Below are 13,416 nucleotides of genomic sequence, written 5' to 3'. Positions count from 1 at the left end.
CTCATCCTATCTCAATAATTACTTCTAGCTAAAAAAGCTTCAAACTTCCAAAAAAAAACCAAAATTTGATAAATTAAAATTTTGAATGTATAATGTATAATAAATCGTCTTAATATTTTTTTTTAAATTGCTGAAGATGTAGCTGAAAATAGCGTTTGCAATAGTTGGGTTATCTGCTGTACAACTTCGGAAGTTAGGGAAGAAACAGGCAATCCATTTTCAGTTGATCTGCATACATCTTTATTACAGTGTTCTATAACATTCGCATAAGTTTCACAACAGACACAATAGCAAAAGAAGTTTGAGCATTGTTAAATTATGTGGGTGTTATGTATCAACTTTTAGAACTTGAATCAGTATCTTTATTCTAAAGTAGTGTCTAAGTTTGTATAAACACTATTCTTATCTAATTTATCTTATTTTAAGAAGCGGAGCTACTCTATCATTAGGGTAAGCAAATGTGTCCGTTGAATTCCTTGGTTATTAGCGTAATTTGAGTGTTTGGAAACTAAAATTTACTACTTAAATAATAAGAAATCTAAAGCCCAAGCAAAGATGTGATTAAAACAACCTTACTTTTATTTTATTAAATAATATAACATGTTTGAATCTAAAATTTTATAAAGTAGTAAGTTTTTTTTATATCGCTTACTATTAATTTGATTGGGATCTTAATTTAATTCTAAGTTATTTTAATGCTTTCCTATCCTTTAGTTTGAAATTGATAAAAAGAAGTGATGACCTTTTGTCATAATTTGAATTAGTAATATTAAGTAAATTGCATAATTGCCAGGATCCAGTTTTCTTTTTCTCAAAAGCTAAAACATGACTCTCAAATTACAAACTGCCTATAAAGTGAAAAGGTGGGTTTTAAAGTTGTTTTGCTTAATAGAATAATATTACTTTATGGGCCTTAAATTGAATATAAGCATTTTGTGATTAGATTTAAACAAATGGCTCTGAGAGCCGCCTCAATTCTCCCAGAGTTGAACAAAAATAAACATAGGCAAACATGTTAAAGCCGGAGGGCGTCATACTTCACATCAGAGAAAAGGTGAAGGAAAAATATGATGGAAATCTAATGGAGGGGGGGGGGGTGGGGGGTATAAAATGGGATGAGGGCTTAATCAGGGAGGAAGGGCTGTTTATTACACTAGTACCCAAAGTCTTATAATAACGTTTTCTTATTTCTTGGCTTAAAAACGTTTGGGACTTTTGTTAAATTGTAATTGGTTGGTTCATTAAGTTGAGTGTCCAACCATTTCAACTACTTATTGTAATCTACAGAGGGGGAACATTTGTGTATTATCATTGGGTATGCACAACAATTTGAACATTGTCTTATCCCTTTAGATCCCTGTGGGGTTAATAGTTGGATATTTACAAATGGATTAAACGGACTTCTAGCTCATAACAAATAGTTAAGCTTTTCAAATAAATATCATCATTAGTTTATTCCTATAACTAATAGTCTAATATATTAGATATTTTTAGATTTTTTTCATGGGAGAAAGCCTTTTTTATAAGAACCCTGCTCTCTCTAAAATTGTTCCTTTATAACTTAAACTAGGCTTTTTCTTGTTTTTAACGTTTTTGGATCATATTTAGGTATTAGTAAAGTAATACTTTTTTTCAGCTATAGATATCATTTAGTTAGGGCTACCTAAATTCAAGACGAGCCATATAACTCCGATTAGAAAAAAAGGGGGAAGGAGGTTATCCAATGTATATTTGTAGATAGGAGGAATTTTTAAGGGATCAAAAGGGATAAGACAACTGCCGATAAATTTATGTACAATATCCCCAATGATGATATAAAAAATACCCCTTCTTTAGATTACAATTAGTGGTTGAAATGTTTGGACACTTAACTAAATTAACCAACCAATCAAAATATATAAAAGTCCCCAAGGTAGTTTGGCCAACGAATATCAACGAATATGAAAACATTATTATAAAACTTTAGGGACCAGAGTAATAAGCAGCCCATTTTCCTCTACCTCCCTGGGGGTTATTCAAAATTGTTAAATCGTAGACACTAGACATGATCGCCTCTGGTTGTTTACACCCAAAAGCAAAAAGTGTAAATAAAAATAAACTCTCGGCAATTTAACCTAAAAACTATTTATAAATATTAGATCATGTAAAAAAAAAGATAAAAAGTTTAGATTTTTTACGTGTAAGTCTTTTTTATTTAAATTAGCGCAGGTACTCTAAAATATTTTTTATAAATACCCATTTTCTAATTGACTCTGCTTGTCAAAAACTTAAATATGTCTTGCTTTTTCATGAAAAGGTGTTGGAATGTTCTTGTCTTACAACAAAAGAGAAACAACATTTTTTTTTGGTTCAAATCATATTAGAGGAAGAGGGGACAATGGGCTGTTTATTACACTAGTCCCCAAAGTATAATGATAATGTTTTTTTTATTCGTTGTCTTGACAACTTTAAGTGAATTTTGATTAGTTGGTTAATTATGTTAAGTGTTCAAACGTTTCAACCACTAATTTTAATCTACAGAAGAGGTAATTTTGTGTATTTTCATTGGGGATGTGCATCAATATATTTGCCATTGTCTTATCCCTTTAGATACCTGATATTATATAGCAGCTAGGAAACAGAAATAAAGAAATAATTTTATTATCAAAGTTTGTATGGAATTTGCAGAAATGTTTCTGCTCATCAGGAACTAGGGAATATGGCAAGTTTTATTACTCATATGAGAAATTTTCCTAAATGACTAACGGGAAGAGAAAAAAGTGGTGTAGATTAATTTTACTGCCAGTGTCCTCTCCCTCCCTGCAGCTCATGCTTTATGTCTATTCACAACTATTTCTGCATGCCAAAGTTATCAAAACAAAAATTGCAAGATACCAAAATCCAGTTATTGTGTGTTTCCAGTATTATCTCTGAAACGGATTGAGAGACCATAAAAAGATTTCAGGGAAGCTTTATAAGCTTCTGAACAGGCTTGAAGAGTTTTATTGGGTGGGGTTAGACTATCATACAATTTTTATGAAAAAGATTATGCAAAGGCAAGACCAAATGGGTTTGCTTATCAAGAAAGCTCTATTCAGTCTATGGTTGGGTTTAGGCTATTTTCTTGCCCCTAAATAGATATATTCTATGCTACATAATTTAGTTTCAATACTTTTAATTCATAAAGAATTGTATACTTGGATAAACTAACTTTGTGAGGGTACTAAATATTTATACGTGACGTACATTCCTAAAGTAAGAAATATTATACGCTCACATAGAGTAACTATGGGCAGAATCAAACTAATTTTCTTAGTAGCGCACCTACTTTATTGATTTCAAGTGTACATATTTTGGTTTGTCCTTGACCTCTTTAAAAAAGATGTTACTAAACTGTATTATCCTTATATAAAAGTAACAGGGGGCCTGTCTCTATGTGTTTTGCGGAAGATCTATCTATCTACTGATCTGATATGGTTCTCCGTTACAATATTTTCATTTATTTTAAAAACTAAGATTTAAAGTAAGGGGGGGGGGGGGAAGTACTCTATGTTCGTAGCCGCTTTTAAGTAATACTGTGTTAGAGAAATCATTTATTTTTTAAAAATATTTATTTATTAAACAATGTCAACTCTTTCATAAAGTACTTTATTTGATGCCTTCATTAATTTGTCGCGAAATTGGAGCCGTTAAATTCTTGCACCTAATGCAAAATTGCCGGGGAGGTGCGGTACTTTGGACTGTTAAACACATTAGTTCCCAAACGTTTTCTTTAGAACTTTGGGAACTTTGATTTAATTTTGATTGATTGTTTCATTAAGTTGAGTGTTCATATGTTTTATTCTGCAGAAGGGGTTATTTTGTCTTTCGCTATTCGTGTCATAAAATAATTTATCGCTCATTGTCTTATCCCTTAAGATCCCTGAAAATTGTAGAGCCTCGTCTTTCATTAGCAGATTAGTTTAAATTGTTTAAACATGATATTTTTTCACAGCGTGTTATAGGTCACAAAAATGCCAATTTTGAAGAAAAAATGGGATTAGACAAAAATAAATTGGACATTAGAAAAAAAAAAATATTGATTATAAAGATACTTCGCTGTAAACATTGTACCAAATCGTCCTTGGAACCACCATTTGAAAAATGATAAAATATAAAATACTAGCGGCAACGCCCCTAGCATCTAGGGGCTATATATTCAAAGAGGCAGAAAGGGTCGGCTAGAAAAATAGCTTAAAACCATTAAAAGACATAAATCTGAAGAAAAAAAAACATCTCGGGCCCTATGTGAAGCTTACCTAAAATGGTAACTCAATTGGTTCAATAATTATAAAAATCCTAAGCTTCAGACAAAAAACCTTACTACTTTTTATTATAGGGTAATGTTGTTTTCCTCAAAAAAAGAAAATGAGTTATTATGTTAAAAGGTATATTAGAACTTTATGGTTAATATTGTAGATTTGCTTATCTTTCTAAATTGAATCTAACAATTTATATGAATTTCTTGAATTATAATGTCAAGTTTGAAATTGTCGGAACAATTCTAACATGCCTAAATCAATTATAGGAGCTATCCGTCAAGGATGAACCTGCACTAACTGTAAAAAAGCATTTCTTTTAAAATTAGACATAAATTAGTCATAGAATAGACCATTTATACAAAGTAACACTATTCTAATAATGGCATTATTACTATTATGTTGATATAATAACAACACCAAAGTTTAACTGGAAACTGGTATCGATGCAATTGTGTAAAAAACAAAAAAAGTTTTGTTTTAGATTGAAAGGTAGGTAGAATGAAGTTGTAGAAATACAAACATTGTGCATGCAGTGCCCTTGTTTTTTCTGAAAGCGTAGCTTTTCTACATTTATGACTTTCCGTACGTTCTACCGTATGACGTAACGGACAGCCAAATTCAAGATTGTACAATAGAATTGTTTTATAGACTTGAAAATGTAATGATCTAAGAATTTTAACTTGGTAAAATTGGGTTATATTTGAAATAAACATTAGACATAATTTAAACATCTTATCTATTAGTACCCCATTTCTTGTTTATTTTAAATGTTTTATTTTACAATTGTCCTCGTTTTTATGGACGTTGTAAGCCTTGTTTTTTAAAAACATAAATAAAAACAAAATTTGCATTTTATAATCCCTTGCACAGTTAGTCAATGAAATCAATTTGAAACAGAATTGAAAGGACATTTGAAACTAAGAATAGTTATTTCTCGCATCGTATTATAAACAGCTTTCCACGGATATAGAATGTACAATTATAAGATTAAAACCAGTTTTTTTAGCCCCGAGGTGCCGAAGGCGCCGGCTAATAGAACTGATTTTAATCTTATTATTGTACATTTTTATATTCGTAGAAAGCTGGATGTAATACGATGCTAGACATATTTTTTTCGTATGGATGAGAACCGGTTCCTATCCACCGGATTCGAATGAATACGAGAAAATTAATTAATAATATGAAAATAATTATACTATTAGATGCAATTATTATATTCTCTCCGTGTAACTTCTTATTCCTTAATAATCTAGCAATTTGGTTAGAAAACCTTTGTCAAATAAACCAAAACTTAAACATAATAATCTACCCATATGTTATTTTACTTAATATTGACATTGCAGCAATAAGAAACATTTTAACATGTTATGCTATGAAGTGGTTTAATCTAAGACAAATCGAAGAATTAAAAGTTTTGTAGTTTTGGATATTTTTTGCTAACTAATCCCTTAACCCTGATTTAAAAGTGCAACGGATAGGAAATAGGACAATTTTTTTCCAGTTTTTTTTTTGGTAGAAAAGATACTCTATAATTCACTTTGTCTTGATGACCGTCCTTCGGTAATTCCGTCCATGATTCAAGGGGGGGGGGGTAATGTTGACCTTCCCTTCTCCACTAGAGAAGTGGATAAAGAATATACGTGGATATTATGACAGGGAAAAAATTGTCATCAATTTAGTTAGCTAACATGGACATTACTTATTGGTCAGTTCTTTCATCCAGTAGGAGGGGAGGGGTGAAAAGGGGTAGATGGGGCGATGGTCCTAATTTTAGTCAGCTGTAGGTTTCACTTTATCAGAGTACATAATCATCTTGTGTAATAACTAGTTTAATATTTGTCGGTTTGTCCCTTGAGACCTTGCTAGTCGAAAGGATCGGTTATGTATTCCTTTGCAGGCAACATCATATAAATCATGGGCAATTCCTATTTTTAGGTAGGTAAACCCTTTCAAGAGGCCAAAAAGACAGCAATTGTAAAAAAAATCAACCTATAAAAATATTATTTTTCAGTTTTTACAAAAAATGTTCAAAACTGACCATTATTTTAATTGTTGGGGTGATCTTCTATAGACTAGAGGCGCAGCCACTAATATAATGCAGTGTTAAATGTTTAAAAAGAAAGTAAAAGTTGTATTTATTATAATAATAATAGCATTAGCACGGGGTGTGACGTTTAGTTATTGATTATGCAGATACACATATTTTTTTATACTATTTCCGAAAGGTAGCTTCAATATTTTAATTCGTTTTTTGATTCCTCTCAAACTTGCTTTTTTATGCCTTTTGTAGATGAAATCATTATGAGATAAGGTTGTTTAAATAAGCAATTAAGGGTTTTCTTAAGCAATTTCTGTCGTAATTGTATTATTACTGTATTAGTAGATACGCCCCAAGCCTTTAGGAGAGGGTGAGGAGGCTTTAAAAATAGCCTAAAACAATACCAATCAATGAAAAGTACATTAAATTCAGACCAGTAACTTCCGAGATTTTAAACTTTATACAAAAAAGCTTACTACTTTATATAATAGGATTACAATTTATTTTAATGCTACACTAATTATTTTCTTATCATATAATTAAGACCATAAGCAAAAAGCCAGCTTTAAAATATTTCCACACAAAAAATATTTTCCAGACTTTACTTTATTTACAGTAAAGTATTTATAAAATCAATTGCCATCAAAGTTTGGAACAAGTGTTCTGAAGAACTTTTTTTGTAGCGCAGCTACTCTTATACTTTATTTTTATTAAAAATTCTCTTAACAAAAATAATCTAAAATTGTGGTATAGTCCCTTTCGTGGAAACGCCTCCTGAGGGGCGTTTCGTAATATTTTCACAGTAGCTTTCATAGTTTATTTTAGGTTAGGTAAGGTCAAGTTATGATAGAGCTCCCCGCAGGTGCTAGAAATAAGAGAAAACTACTGTTAAAATACGACGAAATGCCCCTTAAGAGGGGTTGTCACGAAAGGGATTATACCCCAAATCTGTATTGATTTTTATATTCCTAATCCATGTCTATTATAAAAGTATTGAAAAAGAATGAATAAAAACAAACACAGCCCCCCCCCACCCCTCTACTATCTGCTATAGGAATAGAATTAATACAGGGATAAGGGATAAGGCATTGGCCCATAAATTTATGTACATCCCAAATGATGATACACAAAATTACCTTTCTGTAGATTGAAATTAGTGATTGAATCGTTTTGACGTTCAACTTAATTAACCAACCAATAAAAATTCCATTGAAGTCCCCAAAGTTGTTAAGGCAACGAATAACTTTGGGGACTGTTGTTAAAAACATCCCAAAGTCCCCTCCCTCCCTGTAATTAATGAAACCAAGGTTAAGAAGTTTTTATAATAATTGTAATTGTCATCATTGAGTTTTTTTTGCATTAGGCAAACATACTTAACTTATTAATTGTACAGTATAACATCCAAAGAGACAATTATAAAGATAAAAAAACAGCAAGGAACAACTAACAAGGCGGCACTTTATATAATACTGGTACCCAAAGTTTTATTTGCACATTATCTTTTTTTGTTTTAATAAAAACTTTGGGTACATATATCAAATCTCAATTGGTTTATTCAATCTAACAGTGTTCTAAATTTTCCACCGATAATTTTGATCTACAGATGAAGTGATTTCGTTTTGGGAACACTATTGTCTTATCACTTAAGATCCCTGGCTGCTAGTTTTTATACGCTTACTTTACAATAATTTACTTTTCATAATAATAAGATAGATATTTCATTTATATTGATTTTGGATCATGGAAAGAAAACGTAGTATATTTCTAGCCCCTGTGGGGGGGGGGGGGGGGGGCTCTAACCATTCGGGGCAATCATCAAAAGCTACCGTGAAAATACGACTAAATACGGATTATTTTTATCATCGTTAATTATAATTTATACTAAAAATCTTTAAATATGTTTTACAGAATTTTTTTCATTTCTTTTTTCATATGTATTAGTGTAAAGCAACATGGGTTTTCCAAATATTTTTTTTTATAATTAATCAAATGCAATAATATAATTAATGAAAAACATGAATATTTGCAGTTAACAAATACAATAATGAACGCATATATGCAATAATTTTTATGTAGCTGCAAATCTATTTTGTATTTTTGAGTAGTTTGACTTTAATGTAGCATTTGACAATATATTCTTCACATAGTTTTTAATAGAACTTAGGTCCAAAAGTTAAATACCCTAAAACCATCCCAGGAAATATTTAAAGCCTCCCTAGAGAGGAGAAAATCAGCTGAGTTGTTATTGAAATATCAAGCTTCAGACAAAAAATACCTTTCTACTTAAAATATAGAATTATATACTACTACATTAAATGAATAGAATCATGGACGAATATGTTCCGAGAAGCGCAGAATTTCAACTGTGATTTATTGGTCGGTTTATAAGACGGACATTCATCTATAATACAAAGTAGAACGATGTCTGTCTGTTTGTTTGTTTGTTCCGAAAAATCTCGGTAACCGCTAAACTGATCGGGTTCTCCTTTACAGGGTAGCTTCTCATAGGTCACGGGAAGGATTATAACTATTTTACCCCCCAAAAAAAATGAAAAATCCCCCTCCCCCCCAATTTTTTTTTAAAACTAAAATCCGCTAGTTATATAAAGAGTAGTAGTGTTAGTATAAAAATAGTAAGTATTGTAATATTTTCCAAGCAGGAAGTAAAGAACTTTAAAAGTAATAGAAATTCACCTAACAACACACACAAAAAGCACAGAGACATAAACACACACACACACACACAGACCTGAATACACACACACACACACTTACAGGCACACATATATAAAAGAAAAAACATACACTCAAACTAAAATACTGAAACAGAATAGTTATTTATCGCATCTTATTATAAACAGCTTTCAGCGGATATAAAAATGTACAATTATAAAATTAAAACCCCGAGATGCCGAAGGCACGGGCTAAAAAACTGGTTTTAAACTTATGATTGTGCATTTTATATTCGTAGAAAACTGTATATATAATACAATACTATACATAATCTTTCAGTATGGATGAAAACCGGTTCTAGTTCACCGAATATTAACCGGTTTCGAAGTACTGGAAAATATAATGATTATTATTATTTATGAGAACTAACATGCTGCTGGCTGGCAAAATGAATGATAGGGAAAAGAAAAATTGTTGTATAATTTCATTTCATTTAGACTGGCCTTGGGTTTCTTACAGTTCTAATGGGTGTGCGTTTATTAGAGTTTATTATTATTAGCATATTTAATAATGAACTTATATTTTGCGAAAAATTACTTTTATTGCAAATTTTATATCTATAACAAAGGACAAGTTAGATTTTTACGCCCCAAGAAGCATTACGAGGGGGGGGGGGGATTCGACCTCCCTTTCAATTTTAATTTTAAAACAAAAAGAAATTTTTGAAGTTGTCATTATCATTTCGGGGCGATGTCTCTGGGGAGGGTGATGCTACCACCCCCGCTCCTCCCCCCCAAAAAGTCATAAACCTTCCCAGTACCTATAAAAAGCTTCAATGGAAAATAGAAAAACATTTTGTTTTAGCGGTCCTTCGGTACAGCTAGACAGACAGACAGACATAGATCCTGTTAGTTTCATAAATAAATCTTTTTCTATCCTACTATTTTTAAAAGAAAACAAGCTGAAACTATCTTGCAATACTTAACCAACACCTCTCAAACACTTAGAATATACATTTATATATTGAAGGGAATATTTGCAAAAAAAACTAGAAATAAATTTTACTTTCATGCAAAAAAAACTTTTTTCTTTTCAAAATTTACTTTACCCAAAATTGCATGGAAAGAACAAAATTGCGTTATTTTAAAGTTTTTTTCTTCATATGTTCATTTTTGTTTAATGTAATTAACGGATTAGAAATGTTAATGTATGTATGTTTTGATTGTCCAGTATGATCTAGAAAATTTCTTGACTGATCCTTTAATAACTTGGGCAGGTTTTAAGCTATTTACTGTATTGATAAATCCATCTAATTTTTAAAACAAATTATAATAATCTAAATTCATTTTAAATAGTTTAGAGTTTGTACATTTTACTTATCTATGTATGTGGTCATCATAATTAATATTGCATACTAATATTTAATGTTTTAAATTCATTAATGAAATTATCAAAAGTAGCACTGCCTCTCTATAACTAGGTTTTATATCACTATATCTAAGTTAATTAAACAATTGTGAACTAAAAAAAGGCTACTCATATCTTATTCATAGAAATAGTTAACATATTTTGAATGTAGAGTCTTTAAAATGACATTGGACTTATTGGCAATACCTGCTTTAGGATAGCTTAAACTTGATGTTACTGCGATACTTATACACATAAACGCTCTTGTTAAGTATCATTTTTAAAAGCGAAGCTTTTCTATAATTAGGGTCGGTCCGTACGTCCGTCCGTAACGGATAGCTTTTTTCGGTAATTTAGGCATGTTAGAATTGTTCTATCGATTTCAAATTTTGCATGGTGATTCCTTTAGTAGTAGGGTACGATTTAGAAAGCGTAGCAACTCTGTAATCATTACCAGAATGTCCGTACGTTCATTTTAAACATGTTGATTTTTTTAACATTTTTAACAACAAATTTGTATGTGTCCTAATTATCCGATTGGTCTGATTTTTGGTATACTGATTCCTGGGACAACAAAGTACAATATTATAAGCGAAGCAACTCTATAATTAAGACCTAAAATGTAAGTATGTCCATAAATATGTATTATTCTGTATCAAGCAGTTTTTCAACAAATTTACTTACAATTTTGCTCCGATTCTTATACATTTATATTCTGATTATTCAGTTCTGACATTATACAAGTCTTAATGTCCGTTTGTCCTACCGTTTCAGAGCTTCGCTTTTATGGATGTTGTCATCCTTGTTACATCATGAAGCCTAAATAGAACTCTTGCAGAGAAAGAAACAAGTGCTAAACACTAGAGAGAGGGGACAATGGCATGTTTATTACACTAGTTCCCAAAGTTCTATAATTTCGTTTTCTTATTAGTTGCCTTGACAACTTTGGGAACTTAAGAGAATTTTCATCATCATTGGGGATGTACATTGATCTATCAGCCATTGTCTTATCCCTTTAGATCCCTGGCAAAACACTTAGAAAAATGTGCCTACTCAGTAATCAATAAGTGATACAATTTATTCATTTAAACAAACTTGCAAATATAGCTGGATAATCTATTTTAATATTAGCATGACTTTGTAATTATTATATTTATGAATGGATTTTTTGTTTAGTATAGCATCTCATAAATCTTTATTAAAACATGTTTGATTACGTTTTAATAATAAATAAAAATCTAAGAACCTTTGGGTATAGTCCATTACGTTATATCGCCTCTTAAGGGGCGTTGCGTCATATTTTCACATTTGCTTTTGATAGGTTAGGTTAGGTGATTGTCCCGCAGGGTTAGAGCCCCACGCAGGGGCTAGATATAGGAAAAATGCTCCTTATGAGGCGATAAGACTTTTAAAACTACTATTGGAGGGCAGATAAGGTCAGAAAACAACCTCAAAACATTTATAAAGCTTACCAGTAAAGTTTAACCAATTCGGATCAGCATTTTCCAAGACCTTTAGGTTCAGACAAAATAAAACTTATTTCTTTATATTTTATAAGAAAGATGAAATATAAACCTCTATCGAATTATGATTTAAGTTTAATGAACCGAACAGACTAAAAAAATGTTTCATACATATATTGCATTTATTGTACGAGTATTTGTTAGTGAAAGAAAACGAAGTAGTAGGTTTGGACGCATATGCACAGTAGGTTTTGATTTAGGTTATTTTTGGTAAGGTGAATGTTAATGATTGCCACCCACAGGGCCTAGAAATAGGAGAAAAGCTACTGTGAAAATACCACAAAATCCGCTACTTCATTTTGTTTCCATAATCTGTGTTTTTTTTTACCTGAATAAGAAGGCTGAACAGTTGCTGGAAGTCCAAGTAACAAAAAACTGGTCCAAACAAACTTGGAAGAGGAAAACCTTTTAAAATTTGGGCTTCCCCTATTAATACATGCAGATTGCTCTAAACTATCACTCTTGTCCACACTAGTATTAATGCTAGAGAAATTTGAAGAGAAAAGTTTTGGTAGATTTTCTAATAATGTATTCCCGGATTTGCAATGGTGTCGACTTTTGTCATAAATATCATTTCTTATTTTTGTTCTTAAATTATATTCACTTTCTTCCTCTAGTATGGCATCGTAATTTGTTATGTTTCTATTAGTATCACAAGTTTTGGAATGATCAGCCTTTGGGGTGTGATAACCGTTACTGGTCGATTTCCCGCCACCACCCCCGCCGCCATCTTGGTAGCCCTCATGGCGGGAGTACAGGCGAATGTCGCCTTCCTTCGAGGATTGTGCACAAAGGCCGCGTGTTGTTGTTGTATGTGGTGGTTGTTGTTGTTGTTGTGTGTGCTGGGTGGTCATTGTCAGGGGTCAGCTGACTCGGGACATCAACACTGAGATGGAAGTACCTGAAATTTGTAAAAATAAATAATTTTTGATAAAAGACAAATTAAGGAAGCTGTTTACAGTGCCTATAAAAAATGACGTCATACAATACAAATGACCAATGATATGCCTATATACAGACTAATGGCAGGTCAGTATACATTTTAATTTACCAATGGTAGGCCAGTATGGCGTCATTTTTTATAGGCACTGCAAAAAGCCTTTAAAATGTTTTAGGGAATCTAAAATTTTATCAATCAACACATGTGCTAGTTCATGATTTTAATTAAAGTTGGGGCATAGCATATAAAGGTCACCCATAGGTATTAGAGCTTAGATGCAGTTAATAAATTGAAACCTTTATAATAGAATTCCCAGAGTGTCTTTTTTTGTTAAGGTTTTATACAACAAAGCATTTTTACTGTCCATTATTTTAGGATACAAACAAACAAATTTACGAAGTATAAAGATGAAAAGCAAGTCTGTGGGTCAAAAAGAATATTTGATGTGGAGATAAAATTGTAACAAAATGTCAAATAGATGCTTTTCTGTGTGCTTGTTTGTGGAAAATATTTTTGTTGCAAACTTCAAGTGTTTGTAGCTTGAGTTTGGTGGCT

The 13,416-nt window shown here is 31.5% G+C and overlaps 1 protein-coding gene across 4 annotated transcripts in view; it reads right to left on the bottom strand.

The window, feature by feature from the left end:
• Positions 1-13,416, bottom strand: part of LOC145319688 (protein kinase C-binding protein NELL1-like) — a 152,258-nt gene that overhangs the window by 124,490 nt on the left and 14,352 nt on the right. For all 4 annotated transcript variants that reach the window (XM_080161974.1, XM_080161975.1, XM_080161976.1 and 1 more), the window contains exon 2: positions 12,250-12,822. In XM_080161974.1, the coding sequence (XP_080018100.1) occupies positions 12,250-12,775 (526 nt within the window). In that variant the 5' untranslated portion in view covers positions 12,776-12,822. The remainder of the gene's footprint in view (positions 1-12,249; positions 12,823-13,416) is intronic.

Source organism: Acartia tonsa, chromosome 5, assembly GCF_053477335.1.
Source record: "Acartia tonsa isolate MP-2025a chromosome 5, ASM5347733v1, whole genome shotgun sequence".
Taxonomy (NCBI): Eukaryota; Metazoa; Arthropoda; class Copepoda; order Calanoida; family Acartiidae; genus Acartia; species Acartia tonsa.
Note: the sequence above shows the minus strand (reverse complement) of the source record. Positions and strands in the feature narration are given on the sequence as shown.